The 25,485-nt window shown below is 41.4% G+C and overlaps 1 protein-coding gene across 1 annotated transcript in view; it reads left to right on the forward strand.

Moving 5' to 3' along the window:
• LOC108682640 (low-density lipoprotein receptor-related protein 2) overlaps nt 1-25,485 on the forward strand; it is a 43,928-nt gene that overhangs the window by 6,629 nt on the left and 11,814 nt on the right. The window contains exons 8-36 of the mRNA XM_047882518.1: nt 62-178; nt 1,199-1,437; nt 1,923-2,005; nt 2,364-2,561; nt 3,326-3,460; nt 3,840-4,049; nt 4,596-4,791; nt 5,361-5,614; nt 6,327-7,375; nt 8,374-8,510; nt 9,108-9,279; nt 10,181-10,370; nt 11,306-11,508; nt 12,784-12,968; nt 13,593-13,803; nt 14,839-15,027; nt 15,595-15,721; nt 16,411-16,601; nt 16,770-16,916; nt 17,352-17,464; nt 17,803-17,980; nt 19,224-19,320; nt 20,272-20,625; nt 20,855-21,173; nt 22,160-22,334; nt 22,870-23,094; nt 23,429-23,970; nt 24,510-24,720; nt 25,222-25,482. Of these exons, the coding sequence (XP_047738474.1) occupies nt 62-178; nt 1,199-1,437; nt 1,923-2,005; nt 2,364-2,561; nt 3,326-3,460; nt 3,840-4,049; nt 4,596-4,791; nt 5,361-5,614; nt 6,327-7,375; nt 8,374-8,510; nt 9,108-9,279; nt 10,181-10,370; nt 11,306-11,508; nt 12,784-12,968; nt 13,593-13,803; nt 14,839-15,027; nt 15,595-15,721; nt 16,411-16,601; nt 16,770-16,916; nt 17,352-17,464; nt 17,803-17,980; nt 19,224-19,320; nt 20,272-20,625; nt 20,855-21,173; nt 22,160-22,334; nt 22,870-23,094; nt 23,429-23,970; nt 24,510-24,720; nt 25,222-25,482 (6,708 nt within the window). The remainder of the gene's footprint in view (nt 1-61; nt 179-1,198; nt 1,438-1,922; nt 2,006-2,363; nt 2,562-3,325; nt 3,461-3,839; nt 4,050-4,595; nt 4,792-5,360; nt 5,615-6,326; nt 7,376-8,373; nt 8,511-9,107; nt 9,280-10,180; nt 10,371-11,305; nt 11,509-12,783; nt 12,969-13,592; nt 13,804-14,838; nt 15,028-15,594; nt 15,722-16,410; nt 16,602-16,769; nt 16,917-17,351; nt 17,465-17,802; nt 17,981-19,223; nt 19,321-20,271; nt 20,626-20,854; nt 21,174-22,159; nt 22,335-22,869; nt 23,095-23,428; nt 23,971-24,509; nt 24,721-25,221; nt 25,483-25,485) is intronic.

The raw sequence follows: 25,485 nt of genomic DNA on the forward strand, positions 1-25,485 counted from the left end.
ACATATAATAAATTTTAAAGTAGAATTAAGCTACATGTATAAGCTTTTACTTACCGCACAGATCGTAGATGAAAGTAACGGCAGAGCAGAGGTTGTGATGAACACCACCTCAGCCTGGGGGCTGGACTTCCACTACCGTAAAGACACGCTGTACTGGTCCGACACCGAGACCCGGAAGGTCGGTCTGCAATATGCAAGCTATCTTGAGATATATTTATGAGTTGAGTACCATCACCATGAGTACTATTATGGTATTTAGGTACCATCAATATATATGAGAGCCATATATAGTCTTTTGATTTCACTGATGGTAAAACGGTATAGGAAATGTGATTCTGTTATTTTTCTGTTGTTTGGAATTTACATTATAATGTTTTTTTATAGACTCGTTATTTTCAAGTAAGTTTAAATAGACAGTGGTTCTAGTCTTAGCATAACCGATGACGAGATCGATACCATATAAATAATTATTAAAGGGAAACTGAAAATGACATCAAAAATATAAGTCATTAATATGAATGAAAATTTGTCGATGCACAATACAGCAACGTTTACTGCCACAAGATTTAATATATATTTAAATGTCACAGTCCTGATCTTCTCATTTTTGTAATAATGGCAAGAGCAATGTAATCACAGAAATTTCAGCATATCTCCTTATGTCCGCGCTCCTGCTATTTCTCCTTATGTATCGAGCAGGTGCACTCGGTGAAGATGTCACTGTCACAAGATTTAATATAACGTCACAGTTCTGATCTTCTCATTTAATATTTTAATAATATTTAAACGTCACAGTCCTGATCTTCTCATTTTTTGGAATAATGGCCAAAGATATTGAATCACCGAAATTTCATCATTTTTCCTGATCTCCGCGTGTATATCGAGCAGGTGCACTCGGTGAAGATGTCACTGTCACAAGATTTAATATATATATATATATATATATATATATATTAGTATAGGCTGGCAGAATTTCTTCTTTCAAGCAGGTTTCATTGAAGACCATAATAATTATAAAAACATAAAACAAATTCTCTGGTCTTCAATGAAACCTGCTTGAAAGAATATATATATATATATATATATATGTATTTAAACGTCACAGTCCTGATCTTCTCATTTTTTGCAATAATGGCCAAAGATATTGAATCACCGAAATTTCATCATTTTTCCTGATCTCCACGTGTATATCGAGCAGGTGCACTCGGTGAAGATGTCCCGTAACAGCTCCTCGAGCTCCGGCGACACCACCATCAGCATGCCAGGGTCCCTGACGCCTGGAGCCATCGCCCTCGACTGGGTGGGAGAGAAGCTTTACGTCGTCGATATCCTGGGGCAGAAAGTTGATATTTTTGACCTGAACAAAAGCTACCACACCATCGTGCTCTCCAACAACATCACTGAGCCGCAGGACATCGGGCTGGACCCCACCAGAGGGTCAGGGGTCTATTATATTAATTTTAATTGATATTAATTAATTATGCAATTATTTTAGTCGTGAGCGCCTGAGTTTTTGAATTGAAGCGCCCAAAATTTTGCTGATTTATGACAAATTTGTGCTACCATTTGTGATTCGAGGGTGCATTAATAAACATAAATCATAATTACGGTATTCTTCCTAGGTGTTTGATATGACCTTTAGAACCTTCTTAACAACTGTTTATATAGCTTCTATCAGTAATAGTACATTTTATCAGTAGTATTGTTGCTTCTATCAGTAGTAGTACATTTTATCAGTAGTATTGTTGCAATTAACTCTGTTGTTTAAGTTCTCATCAACTCTGTTGTTTAGATTCTCATCAACTCTGTTGTTTAAATTCTCATAAACTCTGTTGTTTAAATTCTCATCAACTTTGTTGTTTAAATTCTCATCAACTCTGTTGTTTAAATTCTGATTAACTCTGTTGTTTTTTGGCGTAAAGTCGGAATTTTGAGGTTCTTTTGGATGCTGCCTCGTCAATAAGCCCACCTCCCGCACTGACGATTGAAGCAGTTAATATGTACGGTGACGAATGTTGAAGACTCAGCAAGACATTTATTGTAATGTGTTGCAGATAGGCTGCTCTTGCTGGTGTGATTAATAAACTTCAAATGTGTCATTCACTGTCACCTCGATGATTTTATCGTGAATGGGGAAAACATTTCTCAAATTCAACAGCAGAGTTTGTAAACAATTTGGAAAATTGGTTTGATTTGGTCTGAATCACGCACATTGGATCTCGACTAGTTAGTTTTTATCTCGTGCCGTTGAAATTTGTTTACAATAAAGTAACTGAATTCAGTCTGTTTTACTAAAATTTTCTAAATACTGAAATACTAAATAATTTGCATTGACGTATCCCTACTCGTCTGTGGGTGCGCAGGCTCTACGAACGTGCCGGCCCCCAACCGCCTGACGGTGTTCGAGCGCCAGGTCTACTGGACGGACAGCACCCGGCAAGGCGTCATCCGCATCGACAAGTTCAACGGCACAGACTCCATGTCCAGCGTCTACAACAACACCAGCGGCACCAAGAGTCCTAAGGCCATCCGCGCTGTGCACGAGCTCATGCAGCCAAAAGGTGTGTTCTTGCAAAGCTTTCTTTATTCGTAAAGTTTTCGTAATTTTGGTGAATTTATGATTTGTTTTTGTTATGGGCCACTCGTGGTGGTCTCACGAAACTGGTCCGTGAGGTTGTGTTTGTAGCACGTGTACAGAGGATAATCTGCAGTATTTGGTTAGGTCTTCTGCAGTAGATTAATGATTCAATCCAATTATTTCTTTTGTATTATTTATGGTGTATTTCATTGCACACAATTGTCGCCGAGAATAATATAGATTGTTCGTGTACCCTATTTTCTCTGCGCATATTTTTACGTTCAGCAACAATTTATCAGTCACTCTCTGGCATCATTGCTGATTCTATTGGACTGCCATTCCTGTAGGATACGCAACTATCATTTCCCTTGCACTCGTGCATGCCGTATAATATCTCTTGTTCACCCCATTGTATCTCATCCTCAGTACCGAATCAGTTCGCTCCATTGTATGTCATTCTCAGTACCTAATCAGTTCACCACATTGTATCTCCTCAGTACCGAATCAGTTCACCCCATTGTATCTCCTCCTCAGTACCGAATCACTTCACCCCCTTGGATCTCCTCTGTACCTAATCAGTTCACCACATTGTATCTCCTCAGTACCTAATCAGTTCACCCCATTGCATGTCATCCTCAGTACCGAATCAGTTCACCCCATTGTATATCATCCTCAGTACCGAATCAGTTCACCCCATTGTATCTCATCCTCAGAACCTAATCACTTCACCCCATTGTATCTCTTCAGTACCTAATCCGTGCGGCAACAACAACGGTGGCTGCGAGCACCTCTGCATCATCACCCACGCGTCCAACGGCATCGGCTACCGCTGTGCCTGCGACATCGGCTACCAGCTCAACGACGACCTGCGACGATGCTCACGTCAGTTATCTAAATTATTATAGAAAATACTGGGCATGAGTTCATGGACCTGATTGAACATTGACTTATAAATGAGTTCTGCATAGTTGGGTGATGAAGGAAGTTTATTTTTTTAATACAGAAAGAATACCGTACTCTTCAGTTGAACATTATGTTTGCCGAATTCTTTCCTAGATCCTTGAAGTATTTATCTCATGCTTACAATAAAATACACATGTTGACTATCGTCAGGCAGATTGATTGTATCACGGCTTGTGAATTAAGATTGAGTCTTCATTCATTATGTATATATATATAATGGGACTAGATATATTCCCCATTATCCTATTATTCCAATCTCCATCGCACCTAATGACATATCAATTGATGTTATCCGCAGTGGTCGTCGAATTCCTGATGTATTCCCAGCAAAAGTTCATCATGGGTCAGGTCCTGGACCCTGTCTCTGAGAATTTCAAGCACGCCATGAATCCCATCGTGTCTAAAGACGCCAGGTTCGTGGGACTCGACTTCGATGCCAACAAGGAATGGATTTATTACTCGGACGTCAGCCTCGACGTCATCTACCGCACCAAGAGGAAGGGAGGAGGTACGTTGTACCTAATGAGCACCTAATTTGTGGATCCAAACCTAATTTCTAACTAATTAGTTTAATTAACCTAATTTGGACCTAGCTAATTAGGTCCAAACCTAATTTGGACCTAACTAATTAGGTCCAAACCTAATTTGGACCTAATTTGTCCAAACATTTGGTATCTGGGATCCGAAACAAATTTTGTTGAGGAATATATTTTTAAAAATGGCTTTAGCTTCGCTTATTGAAAGAGATGCAATTTTAAAATAGATTATCGACGGGGAAGAAGGATTTGCAGGAAGTTAAGGAACGCGTAGCAGCATTCCGAGAGAAGAAAGAACCTTATTTTCAGGAGATGGTTAGAAAGAAAAGCCAAATATTGTTATTCTTTCGATGAATTCATTTTTACTATGTTTCTAAAATTATTATCTCTGTACATCTGGCTTGTGGCCCCGAATGAAGCTTATGCATCCCTAACAAAATTCAGAGTCGCCCCAGCTTCTGGTAATCCAAATCAGAAGCTGACGCGACTGTAAATTTTCACTGGGTGTGTGCCCGCAGGTCGTCAGACGCTGCTGGCCTCACAGAACGAAGGTGTGGAGGGGCTGTCGCTGGACTGGGTGTCGCAGAACTTGTACTACATCGACAGCAGAAAAGGAACCCTCAACGTCATCAGCGTTGAGAACCCCAACGCGCGCAGGGTGTTACTTAAGAACCTCAACAGACCTCGCGCTATTGTCGTGCATCCTAACAAGGGGTCAGTTCTTGTCTGGGTTACGTGTTCTAACTGCGGTTGTTAGAACTCTTTCACAACAAAAATATTTTACTTGTATGCTAATTTTCAGTAGGGTATATTTAATTTAAATATAGGCAGTCTTTTTCCGAGAATATGATTGTGGGTTAAAGCAGGAGACAATTCTGTAGGCAGCTGTAAGTATTATAAAATTTCATGTGCAAAATTATGTGTAAATTGCTTTATGTAATCAAACTTTCTGATTCCAATTTATACTGAAGTTTTTCAAATTAATTGTTCACTTATCCAATTCATGCTTTGCATTATTCTGTTACACCTTTTGATTCAGTAAGAGCTTCCAAGTATTTTGCTGCTCCGCCATATTTCACCTGTTTTGCTTAACTATATACACTGATCTTCGTATGCTTGCGATTACTAAAATCCTGTGTATTTTCGCGACCCCTGGCAAGTTTGATCTTATTTTTCATTAATATTTTCAACTACAAAATTACTTTATTCTTTCAAAAAATTTCACCCCGTAGATTTCCGTCTTTCTTCGTAAGCTACAAATCATTGCTATTTCTTCACAACAGGTACGTGTTCTTCTCTGAATGGGACCGTCCCGCTAACATCAGCCGCGCGTATCTGGACGGCTCCAACGTGATGGTGTTCAGGAACGTCCTCCTTGGCTGGCCCAACGGTCTCTCCATCGACTACCAGACCGACAAGATCTACTGGTGCGACGCGCTGCTCGACCACATCCAGTACGCCAACCTCGACGGCTCCGACGTCAAGATGATATCCAGTCCCAGCATCAGGCATCCCTTCTCCCTCGTTATATTCGATGGTGAGTATATTTTCTAGGGTGAGTATATTCGATGGTGAGTATATTCGATGGTGGGTATATTTTCTAGGGTGAGTATATTCCATGGCGGGTATATTACATGGTGGGTATATTTTCTAGGGTGAGTATATTCGATGGTGAGTATATTTTCTAGGGTGAGTATATTCGATGGTGAGTATATTCGATGGTGGGTATATTTTCTAGGGTGAGTATATTCCATGGCGGGTATATTACATGGTGGGTATATTTTCTAGGGTGACTATATTCCATGGTGGGTATATTTTCTAGGGTGAGCATATTCGATGGTGAGTATATTTTCTAGGGTGAGTATATCCCATGGTGAGTATATTTTCTAGGGTGATTATATTCGATGGTGAGTATATTCGATTGTAAGGAATTCTTATTTCAGGTAGTATTTCTTTCTCGTTTTATTCGACGGTAAAAAAGATTTCTGCTTTTTGAGTACGTCGCACAATATGGAAACAGATGCATATAAAGTGCCAAAAATATTTTTAAATGTTTATTCGTTGCTCTGTAGTATTGCTTACTCGCGTTAGTTAAGCACAGCTTTCGCATCTTCCTACATTTGATTAATAGCTTTATTCACATTGGTATATAGTTCATCATTCAATATAGTTTCCATCATTCGCTGCTGACACATTGCTCGCATTTCTCTTACTACCATCGCAGCGTAACATGATCTTGCTCGCCCCAGACTGGCTGTACGTCACGGAGTGGCGCCACGATTCCATCTTCCGCATGAACAAACTCGACGGTGCGGACGAGACAGTCGTCGCCGAGATCGAGGAGAGCAACAGACTGTACGGCATCCGCGTGTACAGTACCCGTGCCCAGACCACCGACCCGTCCCACCCGTGCATCGAGGGCAAACATTCGTGCCATAAATTCTGCTACCCAATCCCTGATAATTCCACAGGTTTCCTCATAGCTCAGTGCGGGTGTTCGCAAGGAGAAAAATTAGACGCAAACGGCAAGACTTGTTCCGTTGATCCTGAGGCCGAGAAGAACGATCCATCGTGCGCACCTTGGGACTTCACGTGCGCAAATGGAAGATGTATCCAGAAGACGTGGAAGTGTGACGGCGCTGACGATTGCTTCGACAATTCCGACGAGGAGCAAAATTGCACGAAAGTGACGTGTACTGAGGAAGAGTTCAGGTGCGAGTCTGGTAAATGCATCCCAGCGATATTCAAATGCGATTCCGACAACGACTGCAGTGATTTCTCCGATGAAACAGGATGTGGGAACTTCACATGTGAAAGCTCCTACTTCCAGTGCGCTAACGGCCGCTGTATCCCGCAGAACTGGAAATGTGACTCCGAAAACGATTGCGGGGACAGTTCCGACGAGGGTCCTTTGTGTGCAAACAAAACGTGTTCATATTTCCAGTTCACGTGCCCCAGCACCGGCACCTGCATCCCCCAGTCTTGGGTGTGCGACGGTGACAACGACTGCTACGACAACAAGGATGAAGAAGGCTGTCCTCCGATAGCTTGCACCGCGGCTCAGTTCAAGTGCAATAACCAAGTCCAGTGCATCCATGAGTCTTATAAATGTGATGGTATTTCCGACTGCGATGACTCGTCAGATGAGCTCGGATGCGAAAAAGTCGGCACCGATACTTGCAACAAAGAAATGCAGTTCCGGTGCGAGAAGAGCGGAGTGTGTCTGCCCATCAACTGGCGCTGCGACGGCACTCAGGACTGCGAAGACGGGTCCGATGAGTCGGAGGCCTGTGGCGAGGTCAGTAGTAGACGGGTCTGATGAGTCGGAGGCCTGTGGCGAGGTCAGTAGTAGACGGGTCTGATGAGTAGACGGGTCTGACAGTAGACGGGTGTGACAGTAGACGGGTCTGACAGTAGACGGGTCTGACAGTAGACGGGTCTGATGAGTGGACGGGTCTGATGAGTGGACGGGTCTGATGCTTAGACGGGTCTGATGAGTAGACGGGTCTGATGAGTGGACGGGTCTGATGAGTAGACGGGTCTGATGAGTGGACGGGTCTGACAGTAGACGGGTCTGACAGTAGACGGGTCTGGTGAGTAGACGGGTCTGATGAGTGGACGGGTCTGATGAGTAGACGGGTCTGATGAGTGGACGGGTCTGACAGTAGACGGGTCTGACAGTAGACGGGTCTGGTGAGTAGACGGGTCTGACAGTAGACGGGTCTGACAGTAGACGGGTCTGACAGTGGACGGGTCTGATGAGTAGACGGGTCTAATGAGTCAGAGGCCTGTGGTGAGGTCAGTAGTCTAATCATCATCATGGAAATATCTAAAATAAAATGTATTGAACCTAATTTCAAAGTTTTAGTTACAGTACGAACGATTTATTGAGTTATTCATGCGAACTGTAAACTTTTTATACATTTTTTACTTTAATTTAATTTTTCAAATCATGGTATCCCATTAGCTGTGGCGTGCGCAATGTGATTTCATCGGATAATCTTTTCCTAAATTGATTTTCTTAGCCCTCTAAATTTGTCAAAAATCGCACCTCACGGACAGCAATGTAACACTCGGATTGTGCTCCGATGAGTGCTCGGCTGTTACATTTTCATCACATGTAACAGAGGCATCATCAATTCGTCGAATGTTAATTTAATGTAAAACATAATAGAGTCTTTCAAGTATGATATATTAAGTGTGCCACATTGAATAGGTGTTCGCTGAATGTTAATTTAATGTTAAATAAAATAGGTTCTTTCAAGTATGATATATTAAATATGTTACATTAAATAGGTGAAGTGTCCGAGCTCTGACTACCGCTGCAACAACTCGCGCTGCGTCTTCCACTCGTGGCTGTGCGATGGAGAAGACGACTGCGGCGATGGCTCTGATGAATCCAACGCTGAGATCTGCGGCAAACCTGCGTTCCGGTGAGCCGCGTATTAGTATAGTATAGTATTAGTATACTATACGTATTAGTATAGTATTATAGTATACGTATTAGTATAGTATAGTATTAGTATAGTATACGTAATAGTATAGTATAGTATTAGTATTAGTAATAGTATTACAATATACTGCGTTCCGTGGAGTCGTTTTCATGTCCGTTGGAATAATCGCCGATGCATGAAAGGATTATGACTTATGGCAAATATGTTCTCGATAATACGTTGATTTCATCAAATTACGAGATATATAGCACTGAAAATTCATAACTGTTCTCTATATTAACTGTTTTTATTGTCGTAACAAAAGTAACGAAGGGCTAAGCACTCTATGGAAATGAAAAAAGGCGCAAATCGTGATATTTCTTTCAAGATAAGTTTGTAATGAACGTAGCTTAATTTCATTTCATATTGTTGCCCCCTTCTGTCTACTTTGGCCCATTTTTCCGTCAGGTTTCGAACTACTTAATCTCTGATCCTGTTACACCAAATACCCAAGCAATGCAAGTGCTCCAATTCCATCAACAAAAGACGTCTCTCACGCCAAGAAAATAACATAATTTATTTTCTTCACGCATGCAGTTGCCCCAGCGGTCAATGGAAGTGCCCGAACTTGGACCGGTCGTGCGTGAACGAGACGTCCGTGTGCGACGGCAAAAAGGACTGCCCCAACGGCATGGATGAGGGGCTCGGATGTAACGTGGATGACTGCAAGGGCAACATCTGCTCTGTTGGATGCATCCAGACCCCAAATGTTAGTGTCGCGAACAATTATAAATATTACTAATTTTAATTCAGGAATTCGCATACATTCTCATTTTGTCGGTTAGGATTTATGATGTTTATGAAGTGCTTCTCCCATATTTAGTTATTTTCCAGTGTGATGTTGATTTTTGTATGAATGTTGATGATGCATTAGCCCTTCCTCTACTACCTTTATTTGTACATGTTGTGAATGTTTTTTTTATGACATTAGTACTTTGAGTGCCGCATTGGCCCTTCCTCTACTACCTTTAAATTTGTATATGAATGTTATAAACGACATTAGTAATTTGAGTACCTTCCTCTACCACTTGATTATTGTGATAAGGATATTGATGGTAGCAGTGGCCTCCATTCAAGTCTCAAGGGAAAGTCACGATCGCCTTATCAAGATTCAAATCAAAGTTTGCAGGTCTTAGAGTGCGAGGCGCACGAATCTTGATATGTTTCCTGCTAATGCGACTGCGTGTATTCTCAGAATGTTAATGCGCTTGTTTTTATACGTTGATATTGATTAAGATTGATAAGACGGGCATATGAAGTGTTAGTACGATTGTTTTTGTATGTTGATATTGATAACACGGACATATGATGTGTTAATGCGCTTGTTTCATACGTTGATATTGATAACACGGACATATGATGTGTTAATGCGCTTGTTTTTTACGTTGACATTGATGACACGGACATGTTGATATATGTTGATACTGATAACACGGACATATGATGTATTAATAAGCTTGTTTTTATACGTTAATACTGATAACACGGACATATGATGTATTAATAAGCTTATTTTTATACGTTAATACTGATAACACGGACATATGATGTGTTGATGTGCTTGTTTCATACGTTGATACTGATAACACGGACATATGATGTGTCGGCAGGGCGCCGTGTGCACATGTGCTCTAGGGGAGCGCCTGATGGAGGGCAGCGAGCACGTGTGTGAAGACATCAACGAGTGCGAGCCCCCAGGCTCCTGCTCACAGTCCTGCACCAACAACAAGGGATCCTTCGTCTGCTCCTGCGTTGAAGGATACCTGCTCGACGCCGACAAGACAACATGCAAGACATTCAGTCAGTTCCTTGCTTGTTTTAATAACGCTTTACGGTGATGTAATCTAATTAATCAGCGAATTACCATGAGTTACCATTAGATAAATAATTGGAGTTACCATGAGTTACCATTAGATAAATAATTTTACCATGAGTTACCATTAGATAAATAATTAGAGTTACCATGAGTTACCAGCGAATTATATGATTTTGTCTACTTCGGTGACTAACTCTCACTATTGATTTTGATGTTGTCATCAATGAAAATAAGTAATTTTGATGCTAATAATTGATACATTTTGATTTATTTACCTCCTTCCTTTAAGGTGTGTACGGAATTTAAATTACTCCACTTTAGTCTTAGGTTTAATATTTTTTAAATTCATTCCCGAACTTTGTAAATATTTTATTTTATTATCACTATTTTTTTCGTTAGTTCATTCGTTGCTTCGCTAAGAGCACGGTGTCCGCATATCAACTCATATGATTATTGGAGAAGGTAAGATCACATAAGATGCGCAACACTTGCTCCCTTATCTCGCTTAGCCTCTACTAAAATCCGTGAATCAAGAAGCAGATGTTACGTCCAGGTTTGATCGAAATAATAAAGCTCGCTAATCGTCTCGATTCGTCATATCATTCAAGGTTACGTTACTATTGTTTATTGCAGACGCGTTAATTGGTCCCGCGTGTTTTGAACCCAGGACAAGTTCACTGATCGTATAGCAGATCGTTCTGAAGTAGCCTGTTGTTTCCAGATTAGTCTGTATTAACCCTCATTGCAGATAACTCTGTATAAACCCTATCATTGCAGATCACTCTGAAGTAGCCTTATCAATAAAATCACTCTGAATCAACCCCATCATTACAATCACTCCGTATTAACCCCATCATTACAATCACTCTGTATTAACCCTATCATTGCAGGTCACTCTATATCAACCCCATCATTACAGATCACTCTGAAGCTAAACTGGTTATCAGCAACCGTCGCAGTATCCTGCTGGCAGACCTGCAGCAGCGCAGCCTGGAGCGCGTGCCCGTGAGCTTCGAGAACGTCGTGGCTACGGCGTCAGACATGCACAACAACACGCTCTTCTGGTCCGACATGAAGCTCAAGAAGATCATGATGATCGACGAGGGACAGGACCCCGTTGACGTGAGTCCTAGTAGCGTTGTAGTAGCGTTGTTGTGTTAATAGCGTTGTAGTAGCGTTGTTGTGTTAATAGCGTTGTAGTAGCGTTGTAGTAGCGTTGTAGTAGCGTTGTTGTGTTAGTAGCGTTGTAGTAGCGTGGTTGCGTTAACACGCTCTTCTGGTCCGACATGAAGCTCAAGAAGATCATGATGATCGACGAGGGACAGGATCCCGTTGATGTGGGTCCTAGTAGCCTTGTTGTGTTAATAGCGTTGTAGTAGCGTTGTTGTATCAATAGCGTTGTAGTAGCGTTGTTGTATCAATAGCTTTGTAGTAGCGTTGTTGTGTTAACACGCTCTTCTGGTCCGACATGAAGCTCAAGAAGATCATGATGATCGACGAGGGACAGGATCCTGTTGACGTGAGTCCTAGTAGCGTTGTTGTGTTAATAGCGTTGTTGTGTTAATTGCGTTGTAGTAGCGTTGTAGCAGCGTTGTTGTGTTAATTGCGTTGTAGTAGCGTTGTTGTGTTAACACGCTCTTCTGGTCCGACATGAAGCTTAAGAAGATCATGATGATCGATGAGGGACAGGATCCCGTTGATGTGAGTCCTAGTGGAGTTGTGTTAATTGCGTTATTGTCGAAATATTCGGATGGTTATTAAGTTATTTTGATTGTATTTTTTAGAGTCGTTATGGTGATAGAATGGTGTTTGTATAATGTGAATAAGACAATATTAAGGTGTTTATAAGGTAATTGCTGCAATGTTGTGGTATTTTTAAGGAAATTAATGCATTATCATGGTATTTGTATGGTCATTATGGTGATTAATTGGTGTTTATAAGAATTAATTGAAATAAGTTGGTCAGTTTTAAAAGCTTTCAATTTTAATGTGGAGATAGTATGACCGATTTACCCTTTTATTACCAAGTGGTATGGACGCTCGCTGTTGCTGAACAGTTGATGGCGCTGGATGAGGTGGATCAGTTCATGATTTTATTTACTGATTCTCTGTATAAATGCAAACTGCTGTTGAAATGAACTTGGTTCATTTATGCTGCAATGGTTTGCATTTTTGTATCAATAAATAGAGAAAAACTTGATATATTATTCATGCAGCAGCTTAAATCAATAAATAACGTCTACGTTAGGCGTATACGCTGAATGAGGCTTTCTGCAAGTTGAAAGCTTTCCTTTTGTATTTTGAATGCAATAAAAGTATAGATAAAGTTAGAATATTTAGTGTTACTTTTTGCTGTATTGGGTTATTATTTAGTGATATCTTTTGTTATATTCTCAGTTGATCACGAACGGCCTGGACCTGGTAGAGGGCTTGGCGTACGACTGGATCACGGGCAACATTTACTGGCTGGACTCGCGCCTGAATACCATCGAGACCGCGTCTCGGGACGGTCGTAACAGAATTGTTCTCCTCAACAAGAACATCACGCAACCCAGGGGCCTCAACGTCGACCCCACCGAGGGGTGAGTTGCGATGTGGGGGCGGGGTGGGTGGTCTAACTAATAATGGGGTTATTACTGTAATAGGGTTATTACATGCTGTCACAGTTCATATGCTATCCCACCGAGGAGTGAGTAGGCTTATCAGAGGTGGTGATTATCATGTTATTATGATGTTGCATTACATGATAATATTGATATTGAGATCAATAGTGGCAACGGCGACTTAATAGCTAATGAGAAATGACGAAATGTTGGTCAGAACTTTCGATTACAGTAATCTTCTGGGTAGTCATGAGTTATAACAGTGGGACTTATGAACTACAAGTCGCACCTATATTATATCGCTGCAACATCTTATAGATCCTACCGTACGTGTTTGTTTATAAAATATCAAGTACGTGCACATCTTGCTAATTTGCTGATATGTATATCGTCAAGCCACCTCCTCATCTTTTTGTTTAGAACTTCGACATATTTAGAATAACATAGAATTGTCGGCACTGAAGAAATAGGCCCATGGCCTGCGGCCGATTCTCGTACTTTCTTGACTTGATTCCACAAGGGATCCGGCCTTTTGAACCTGAACTTTCCATAACTGTCGATTGATTTTATTTGCCGTTAAACTATGGCTTTCTTTGTGTGAAGTTCGCGCTGGTTGTTCTGGACGGACTGGGGCGACAACCCTCGCATTGAGCGCGCCAGTATGGACGGCAGCAACCGCTCGGTGATCATCAACTCGAAGATCTTCTGGCCCAACGGCCTCGCCATCGACATGCCAACCAAACGCATCTACTTCGCTGACTCTAAACTCGACTACATCGACTTCTGCAACTACGATGGCAGTGGCAGGCAGCAGGTTAGTTTAAACTCGGGTTGTTTATGACTCTTAACTCGACTACATCGACTTCTGCAACTACGATGGCAGTGGCAGGCAGCAGGTTAGTTTAAACTCGGGTTGTTTATGACTCTTAACTCGACTACATCGACTTCTGCAACTACGATGGCAGTGGCAGGCAGCAGGTTAGTTTAAACTCGGGTTGTTTATGACTCTTAACTCGACTACATCGACTTCTGCAACTACGATGGCAGTGGCAGGCAACAGGTTAGTTTAAACTTTTCTTGTTTACTTCGACTTCTGCAACTACGATGGCAGTGGCAGGCAGCAGGTTAGTCTAAACTTGTCTTGTCTACTTCGACTTCTGCAACTACGATGGCAGTGGCAGGCAGCAGGTCAGTTTAAACTAGTCTTGTTTACTTCGATAATTCATGAGAAATCGTGAGACATAACTATTGTGACCCGTAAGAATGCTATGGCCTTATCTTGGCTCACAAGAACACACGAGAAGTTTTCTTTATGTTGTAGAAGGAGGCATTTTTATTTTCAAGGGGAAAAATTAGGTTCCAGCGTGTGCATGTTTTGTATTGTAGCGATAAGCGAATTCGCTGATCAAAATGCTTGTATTATGAAGTAATTTCAAGAATGGGAATTACCTGTTATTTAGCATTTGTGCTCAAAGCACCCATTTACTCGTAATTTTGAACTCGTTGTGTACTGGATCACTAAATGCCGATTTCAATTTAAAATTTCACACCTAACTACTCGCTTTGCACAATAATGGTGATATTAGCCACTCGGAGTTACACTGAGGTAACCAGAGTTACCATTAGGTAACTAGAGTTACCATGAGGTAACTAGAATTACCATGATGTAACTAGAGCTACCATGATGTAGTTAGAGTTACCATGAGGTAACTAGAGTTACACTGACGTAACTAGAGTTACACTGACGTAACTAGAGTTGCACTGAGGTAACTAGAGTTACACTAACGTAACTAAAATTTACCATGAGGTAACTAGAGTTACACTGAGGTAACTGAAGTGCTGCTGACAGGTGCTGGCACAGAGCCACTACCTGCTACACCCGCACTCACTGACGGTGTTCGAGGACGTGCTGTACTGGACAGATCGTCAGCTCAACCGCGTGCTGTCAGCACACAAGTTCCGCGGCGACAACGAGACCGTCGTGTCGCACCTCATCTCGCAGCCTCTCAGCATACATGTCAAGCATCCCGTGCTGCAGGTAGCATACATGTCAAGCATCCCGTGCTGCAGGTAGCATACATGTCAAGCATCCCGTGCTGCAGGTAGCATACATGTCATAGCATACACTCATAGCATACACGTGCAGGTAGCAGACACTCAGCATACACGTCAAGCATCCCGTGCTGCAGGTGCGTAGCAATTGAAATAGTACGTAATTTTTCTTATGAGTCTTGAACTTAAATTGCAAGTATTTTAGCCACCAGGGCCTATACTTTCAAAAAAAGTTAAAAGATCGTAAATTCATCAGCCAATCATTGACGGCCTTTCAAGCAAAATCCACCAATCATAGACAAGAAAATAGAGCGTAAGTACTTACGTTCAATCAGCGAGTTTTGAAAGTATGGCCCCAGTCAAATTTATAATTTTCTTTCGACTGAGATGAAGTGTGCATGGCGTAAGAAAAAGTTTTCTGCCGTCATCTAAGAATAACCATGAGTGCTAATAATCACACGAGTTTAAACTAATATTTAATTTCTTGATGTATGCCAGAGTGTTTTATTTAAATCGACGTCATTTTAATTGCGGTGTCATCAATTTTTCTCAGCCGATGGAGAAGAACCCGTGCGAGGCGGCGTCCTGTGGCCACATGTGCGTCCTGAAGCATCCCTCAGGATACTCCTGCCTCTGCAGGCCAGGATACAAGCTCTCCTCAACCGGGAAATGCAACAGAGGTTCGATGGACTTTCCTAATTCATTGACATCATCATTCATTGTTCTGCTTGTTGTTGGTCTGAGTGAATTTAATGAAATCTTGATTAATTTGATCAATAGCAATGACTGGCAAATGCAGTAGTGACCGGTCCGTTGGTCCTACTGACAATTTAGTTTACTGTCGTGTGAGACTGAGCGAATTTAATGCAATTAGGTTGAGTCTGATCATTAATAATGAACAGTAAATTCAACAGAGGCCCGTTAAAATTTAATTTAAACAGAGGTCCGCTCATATAATTTTACAGTCTGGTGAGTGACTGGAATTTCTACGACTAACCCTAATTATAATGATTAAAATTAAGGCACGACAAAGTCCTAATGGATTTCGCAATTTTATTTTCACTGCTTCTATAGTGAATTAATAAGTCGCTTTTCCTTTTCAAGATCATCAAATAGCCTTCGCTCCATAAAGTAAATTAATAAATAATTTACGATGATCATTTTGAGAGCGTAATCCCCGTATCATTCGTGCATACCAAGACGACAGCAAGTATATCTGCAATATAATTAGCGTACCATGACACTACTTGTTCCCTGGTACAGAGGAGACCCCGTACCTGATGGTGATCAAGGGGGAGCAGATTGAAGCCCTTCTGCTCATTCTGCAATATAATTACCCTACCATGACACTACTTTTTTCCTGGTACAGAGGAGACCCCGTACCTGATGGTGATCAAGGGGGAGCAGATTGTGGACCTGGAGCTCATGCCTGGCGAGGCACAAGGAACCATCGGTTACTTCACGCCCGTGATCGGCGTCAAGAACGGCGTGCAGCTCGACTACGACAGGAAGGACGACACTGTCTTCTGGGTCGAGCTCGACGAGCCTGACAGTGACAATGTCAGTTACGTTGTCTTACGGTCTATTTTTTGGTATTAATTGTAGAGAAATGTGTTGGAACTTTGTCTACAGATACATAAATATCTTGAAGTAGCAAGATATCTGATGCTTTACAGTTGTAAAGTGGAGCGTTTTGTGCATGGTGACTAATTAGGTGCGTCATTGCAGGGCACAATTTACTCGATGAAGCTGTCGGGAGGCAACAAGACCGAGTACCTCGGTCCGTCGGGCATCGTGGGGCGCGCGTACGCCATCGCCTTCGACTGGGTCGCGCGGAACATGTACGTCGGCAACCGCGCTGCCAACAACATCCAGGCGAGTCTCGCATTTAGCGCATGTTTCGTAACATGTACGTCGGCAACCGCGCTGCCAACAACATCCAGGCGAGTCTTGCACTTAGCGCATGTTTGGTAACATGTACGTCGGCAACCGCGCCATTAACATGTTTGCTTACAGTCCTGTCGGGAGATGCTTAGTTCTACACAAATTGTGATTGTTTGTCGTCAAGTGCTCAGTTGTTCATTTATCATCAAGTGTTCTATTTATATATTTTATCACAATGCATCAAAAAACAGTTTTAACTCGTTTGAGAATCTCGCATAATTTCTGTCTTAGTTTCACTGCATTTTAGCAAAGTGACAAATTTTTTATACAAATTTTATATATGCAGACCTATTAGTTTTAGCTTAATTTTGTGTGATAAAGCATAATTATTCTCATTTAATTAATCTCATTTATAATTAATCTCAGGTGATCAAAGTGAAGGATGAAGACACGCGCTACCAGAGCGTCATCCTAGCCAACGACGGCACGGCGCTCGGCGTCAGCAGACCGAAGAGTCTGTGCCTAGACCCACTCATGGGGTGAGTCTTATCCTGTGCCTAGACCCTCTCATGGGGTGAGTCTTATCTTGTGCCTAGACCCCCTCATGGGGTGAGTCTTATCCTGCACCTAGACCCCCTCATGGGGTGAGTCTCATCCTGTGCCTAGACCCCCTCATGGGGTGAGTCCTATCCTACCATGTCTGCCAGCGATAAAAAATTAGATATAAAGGCACCTAATACTTAATTGTTTATGCAAGACATGAGCGTAGAGGCAAGTGACTACGTCATGCTGATGGAGGTGAAAAGAATTTATATTGATATTAAATTTATATTGATTTATTATAATATAATTTGTATTAATATTGATTCCCTTACAGTCGGCTGTACTGGCTTGACGAAGGAGGAGTTGGTGTACCAGCAAAGGTTGGTCGCGTCAACATGGACGGCACGGAGAGCCTCATCCTGCACAACTTCACGTCCGTGCTGCGGCCACAAGCCATCACCATCGACGTCGAGTCGCAGCAGCTCTACTGGTCCACCAGCAATGAGGCTTCCGTATGTACAAATCTCTTCCCAATTCTTATTTTATCTCATAATTAGTTCTGAACGTAACCGTTAACATTTAACAACAAAATTTTAAGTGCATTCAAATCTTCATCCTATGGCAAAAATCGAACACGATTTGAGGCATCCAGGCTCAAGATTTGCGGTCATGCAAATGTTTCCAATCTCTTCGTGTTTCGTCTGTTGGACCAAACGAATAATTGGACTCGGTATGCCTTGATATATTCCACGACTCTATTGCTATGTACGTGACAGAGCTGGTCCAAGCTTTTTGATTTTACTTTACTTGAGCAAATAAAAGAATCGAAAAACACATTTTTTTACGTTTCAAATTAACCATAGAAATGATTGGATTCAGCTCAAATAACCTCAAAAAAAATTGTAAGCAAATTATTTATAGGATTGAAGCTGCAATATGAACTTATATTATCATTTTTTCATCTTGTATGGTTTTATGGTAATTATTAAGCTGATAATGTACTGATGAATAAATATTGACTTCCTATTCGTTATCTCATTTCAAGCTGCTGGAAAATGTTCGCTCTGAGGTGGGTTAACTAAGTAACTTTTATAATTAACTAAAAACTGACCTCCAACATCCCGGTACCATCTTCACGACCAAAAAACACTACCTGGATCACTTGTTACACTATCATTCGTAACGAAATAACCACAAAAATGGGTTGGCAAAGAGTTTAGTAGTCAACGTAAACGATTCGCTGACGATGGCTGTGAAATTATTTTTTACTTTGATCCGTTAATCGTTACATTTTTTACCTCAAATCTTTTTCAAGGTTCTGTACAGCTTCAAAACATTTTTATTGTATTGGTATTTTAGATCAGGAGACTTCCACTCAATTTTAGAGAGGCCCATTTAGAAAAGATGTTTTTGATATAGTGCCCTAATGATCATTTTGTCAGTTACGTTGTGTGTGCCACTTGGCGCCAATTCAGGATGTAAACTAAACTGCGTCGTGGTCCAATCTTGGATCACACGCTGCCTGTTACCCGCTCCTGTTGTAAACATAGATTATGATGTTGATTATGAATATGAAACTACCATAAATATCAACCGAATAACCTATGAACAGTAAACAAATCCCCCGAAACAAATCCATGAACGTAAATCAAATTCGCTATGAACATCAACCGAATCCCCTATGAACATAAACCGCATCACATATGAACATGGCGCAAAACACCTATTGAAATGAGCAATATTCTCATGTCACAGATCATGACGAGCGATCTGAGCGGTAACTTCCTACGCAAGATCCTGACTGAGGCCGACAACATCGCCAAGCCTGGGGCCCTCGCCGTCTACACCTCACGTCAGTACACAAACAAATGAGCATCGCGAACTGCTCCAGCGTAGAAAAATACTGCAGTGTGTAGAATTAAATTTTTTGTGCAGAACCAAATTTTTCTGCGAACTGCTCCAGCGTAGGAAAACACTGCAGTGTGTAGAATGATATTGTTTGTGCAGAACAAAATTTTTTCTGCACTTTGACAACTTAATCTCTTATATTATATATTGATTTTTTACATAGATATCATTAATCAATAAGGACCTCTTGCATGAGTAACCGCGCCTCGACTTCTCTTCCAATGTCCTAACTATTTAAATATAGAATGACACATTCAATACTATTAAATCGTACTTATGGTTGGCCAAAATCTTCATAATTTACTATTTTCATCTTCAGTCAGAAAACAGTTTATCTTGGGGTTTATAAATTTATCTGCAATTTAACTGTGAGGGCAGCCGAAAGAGGAGGAAGCTTGAAGGGAAAATAAGGAGCAGGCCTAGGAGACAAACGCTTTATCAGGGCATCAAGCTTTGAAGTGAAATATTGTAACAGGATGACTTCTAAAAGAAAAAAAATGAGGAAAACAGTTGTTTATTGAAGCGAAGGGGTCTATGCACTTGTAGCATTGGTCCATGCATATAGGCTACGGAGCGCCTCGCCATGCATATGGTCGTGTAGGACAAAACAAAGTTGATTACGAGTTTATTTCGTTGAAGTACGTTCAATTAAAGTTATTCCAACGTCAGTTGCCTGCTGGGATATATAGGTGATGCCGTTTCTAGACCGTAGCTGAGCAAATAAGGGTAAGAACGCGAGAGGTGAACTTGCTTGCACCGACGTGGGATTGTTATGATATCATAAAAATTATGGTTATGGTGATCAATAACTCAGTAAGATATCATCATCCTAGCCTCAGGCCTACCCTCTTTTGATCAGTTTTAATTTATTCCCTGTCGTTTCTTCTTACATCAGGACTTTACTACCTGGACTCGGTGTATGAGAAGGTGGTTCGCGTCGACCTTCCTGACGGCAAGAACCCTGTGAAGCTCATGGACAACATCCAGGATCTGAGCACCCTGAAGATATTCCAGAAGCGCCCGATGATCTCCTCTCACCCCTGCACCGTGGGCAACGGAGGCTGCGAACACATCTGCATACCTAAGATCAGCAACCAGCGAGTGTGTAAATGCTCAACTGGATACAAGCCCGACGATGAAACGAGATGCAAGCCTTACAAGAGCTTTGCCATCGTCTCGCAGCTCGACATCGTCAGAGGATACAGTCTCGATGAAGCCGCTGAAGCCATGACGCCCATTTCTGGACCAGGTAAGAAGATTATCCAGTTGCAGGGTCCATAGATTCTATCAAAGATAGCGAGCTTCTCATTTGATATACAAAGCCGTGTTTCTTATGTTTTTTTAGTATTTGTTTTCTGAAACTCAAACCAAGAAAGTTCCCCTAAAGTATTCTCTTATTAATAATATTAAATTAATCATTATACATTTTTTGATGTATAGCTCAACTATTATAAGATTCTCATCATAACTCTCCTCAGGCCATAACGTTCTACACGTCGACTTCCACTACCTCAAGAACTTCATCTACTGGATCGAGTTTAACCTGATCGGCTTGAACGGCATTTATCGCTCTAACCCGAACGGGTCTAGCCTAGAACCCATAATTTCGAGCGGGATCGGGTCCAACGGCATCAGGGGCCTTGCCATCGACTGGATCGCGAATAACATGTACTTCACGAACGTGTTCCCTCACGAGACTCATGTCGAGGTCTCCTGGCTCGACGGCACCCATAGGAAGGTCCTGCAACGGCTCACTAAAGACGCCCCTAGGGAGCTCGCTGTCAACCCTGTCAAGAGGTGAGTCGACTTCATCAAATTGACTTTTTTTTTTGACAAATTGAGTTTGACTTCATCAAATTGAATTTTGTTTGACTTCATCAAATTGACTTTTGTTTGATTTCATCATATTCTTGTTTGATAAAGTTTAGTTTACACTTTCTTTGGGTTTGACTTCATCAAATTGACTTTTTCTTTGACAAATTGAGTTTGACTTCATCAAATTGACTTTTTCTTTGACAAATTGAGTTTGACTTCATCAAATTGACTTTTGTTTGATTTCATCATATTCTTGTTTGATAAAGTTTAGTTTACACTTTGTTTTGGTTTTGAAAAGTCAGATTATATCTTATGTGCGCTAAGAAGGAATTAGTTGCGCTTGCATATTTGAGCGTTTAATTTCATTTCTTCCTTCTTAGGTTTGCAACGCGACATAGACTTGTGATCACCAACGGCACATGCCACTCAATTGTTTATCTTATTGCTTGTTATATTTCTTCATATATGATGAATATTTTTTATGTTTTGGTTCGTTTAAAACAAACCTCTAATAATATTTTCAGCCACTAATAGCTACGTACGCTTGAAGTAATAGTAAGAATAAATATTTTTATACGGGATGTATTTCATCACAATATTTTAATAATAATAATAATAGTTGGAAATTCTAAAGATGTTTTGCTGCACTGAAGAGTTTATAAATTCGTTCTTATCCACTAACTTTTGCTTCTTTCCTTTCCTTCGTCCTGAGTTGTGTAAGGATAACATGAATGGATATGCTACGGTCTGAGCTCCATGTATTCCTTTTTTATTATAGTCGTTAACCATTGCTGTTTCTCTGATATCTGGTTTCATTAATACTCCAATAATATTTTAGTTGAGTAATTTCCAGTAATAAATTGATACCATGACGCGCAGATACTCTGATATCTGGTTCCACTAATACTCCAATAATTATTTACTTGAGCAATTTCCATAAGTAAATTGATACATACCATGACGCGCAGATACCTGTACTGGATAGACTACGGTCAGTTCCCCGTGATCGGAAAGGCTTATCTGGACGGGTCCAAGTGGCAGCCCATCGTGACGTCGGGCGTGAGCAACCCCCGTGACATTACCGTGGACATGTTCACCCACGACGTCTACTGGGTCGACTCTAGACTGGACACCATCAATAAGGTAGCTTTAGCGTACCTCGTTGTACCCCTCTTGCATCATTGTTCTGTGCCCCAACTTCAGCATTTATTTTTTAGCATATATGCTTATGTTTGGCCCAACATTCTGAACCTTTTTCGATCGTCTTATCTAAGTACTGTTTCCTATCCTAGTAGTGTTTCACGGTTGTATAATTTTATTTTATTGTTTTTGTAATTTCAGTGCCGAGACAATCTTGATATCATTTCTTCCCAACAGGATTAAGGCTTGAAAATTATTTATATCTATTTAGATTACTTCAAATTATTCACATTTATATGGCTTTATCTTCTATCTCAGTTTACATTCATCAATGATCCTGGGAACGGTAGTTTTTGTGCCACTAAATGTACAATAGAACGCTGTAGAATATTTTGCTCTGCAAAGACAAACCAACCCTCATTCGCCCGTTACGTGTCATACATTGGCAGTTGGCATTCAACTGCCACATTGGCATTCAACTGCCTTCTTGGCAGTTGAATTCTCAAATATTTTCTGACGATCCACTTCTCTTGCACAGGTGAGCTTCAGTGGCGGTAACCGCCAGGTGATCCGTCGAGACCTGCCGAGCCCCATGGGCCTGGCGCTCTTCAACGGCTCGGTGTTCTGGCTGGACCGCAACCTGGGCACCATCTTCAAGGCATCCAAGTACGTGGGCAACACCACGCAGGCCGAGCGCTTCAAGAGCAACCTCAGAAGTCTCAGAGACATCGCCATATACGACGCTGGAAACCAGCCTTCCAAAGTGAGTACTCTTATGGAAATTATTTCATAAGTCGAGATCGGCTTTTCAAGTTTGACGAATGACATTGAATGAGTATAAATATTGCTCTAGCTCTTACTTACGGTGAACTCTGGCTGTCGTTTGTCATTAATTAAGAACAAATCTCAAGTTGGCGTTATGTATTTTCCTCATCAGCCATGCTCCCATTCCTTCTTACTTATATTCACTAGTTAGTTCTGTACGTTTCAAAACCAAAGCGACATGTTAGGCGAAAGTTTTAGATCTGCTTGCAGTCCTTTTCCCCCAAACTTCCCATGTTTCCCATGAGTTTTCTACAATAATTATTGATGTGCAGGCTGAAAGTCCCTGCGCTCGTCTCGGCAATGGCGGCTGCGAGCAGCTCTGCTTCAGCTTCCCCATCGACGCGCCTAACATCACGCGTCTTAAATGCGCCTGCGCATCAGGCGTCCTCGCCGAGAATCAACGCAATTGTGAAGACTCTGATGAATTCATCATCTTCACAACAAGAACGGAAATTAGGAGTCTTTCATTGACACCTAAGAGTACCACTGTGCCATTCAAGACCATCGAGGGTCTCATGAACGTCGTGGGCATCGATTACGACTTCGAAGACAAAAAACTCGTCTACACGCAGATTCGCCCTGAGACCAAAATATCGATCTTGTCGAGTGAGTCTCCGAACATTGAGAACGCAGAGACCATCATTGAACACGGCATCAATCCTGATGGCGTGGCATTCGATTGGGTGTCACAGAAAATTTATTGGACAGACTCAGCGAACAACAGCATTTACGCCATGAACATGGACGGCACCGACGTCGTGATGATCATACAAGTCGGCAGGCCCCGAGCCATCGTCTTAGATCCGTGCAGAGGGTGAGTCCGGCCAGCGCCATCTGCATAATGCTTTTTTCTTTAATTCACGTATGGATTGTTTACGTCATGGAGCCAGGATCACATATTTTGCTATTCTATAATGAGTCTTTGAGTCAGTGGCTATTTAAATCAGGATCTGAAATCAGAAATCTGAAATTTAAATCAATCATTCAGGATCTCATGCTTGGGGTGATGATCCTGTATCTAGTCCTGATCGAATAATAAGTTAATCTATGCTTCTATAAAATATAATGATCTAATGTAATATAAATAAAAAATAAAATGTAACACTTTTATAAATGTAATGTAGTGTTAAATAGTGTATTCCGAGAATTTTAAGTGCCAGCATATCGTTCCTATGCATAAAAACTATTGAATATTTTTCAAGTTTGAAGAAATAACTGCATTTATTCTGCTCTAACATTTGCGGTGCAATGAGGGAGCATTACCTACAACGGCATGACCCAATTCAACGTAAGTAATACATTGCTTAAGTAATAATCTCATTGCTTAACTAATAACCTTACCTGTCATTACAGTCACATGTACTTCACGGACTGGGGTCGTTTCGGCACGTCGGGCAAGATCTACAGATCCACGATGGCAGGATCGTATCGTGAAGAGATCGTGTCGACGGATCTGTCGCAGCCCAGCGGCCTGGCCATCGATTACGATGACGAGATGCTCTACTGGACTGATGCCGTCAAGGAGAAAATTGAGCGGAGCTTCTTGAACGGAACCAGGCGAGAGGTGATTAAACATGTATATATATATATATACATGTTACGATTTACTTTACGATCGACCAAAGCTACAGATCGACCAAAGCTATTTATGCAGCATGCTATCTTCTGTCTCATAATCTTAAAATATTCCAAATATATTCTGTAATTGAAAGTGGCGAAGAAAATTTACGGTTATGATTAAATGATCTGAAATTTTGTCACTAAAGCCGCCCAGTTAATAAGCTACAGTTGTAGTTGTACGCTAGATAGTTGTTCTACCCAATTTTACGCTACAAATGTAAACGGGAAAATGTATACATCTAAATCTTCAAAAAAAGTGTGCTCTGCGCATACTTGACCGTATTACTCGTGCAACGATAGAGGTATTAGGTTTAGTATTTCTGAATATACGGTGAGAAATGTTTTAGACACAGGAGATATCCTTGCTTCCTAATATATTGTGCCACCAGACTGCCCATGCGAACTTACCGGGATTTTTAATTGCCTGAACCTATTTCACTGGCAGTTGCTGGTAGCGGCAACAATCTACCCATTCGCCATAACGGTGCACGGATCCTACATCTACTGGACGGACCTGCAGTTACGGGGCGTCTACAGGGCAGACAAGTATACTGGCAGCAACATGGTAGAGATGGTACGCAGGCTGGAGGAATCTCCCCGCGACATCCACGTCTTTTCGAGCACAAGACAAAAGTGCAACCTCAACCCCTGCCAAGTGAACAACGGCGGCTGCGCCCAGTCCTGTCACCCTAGCACTGATAACAAGGTT

The sequence above is a fragment of the Hyalella azteca genome, unplaced genomic scaffold, assembly GCF_000764305.2.
Source record: "Hyalella azteca isolate HAZT.00-mixed unplaced genomic scaffold, Hazt_2.0.2 contig10644, whole genome shotgun sequence".
NCBI classification, from domain to species: domain Eukaryota; kingdom Metazoa; phylum Arthropoda; class Malacostraca; order Amphipoda; family Hyalellidae; genus Hyalella; species Hyalella azteca.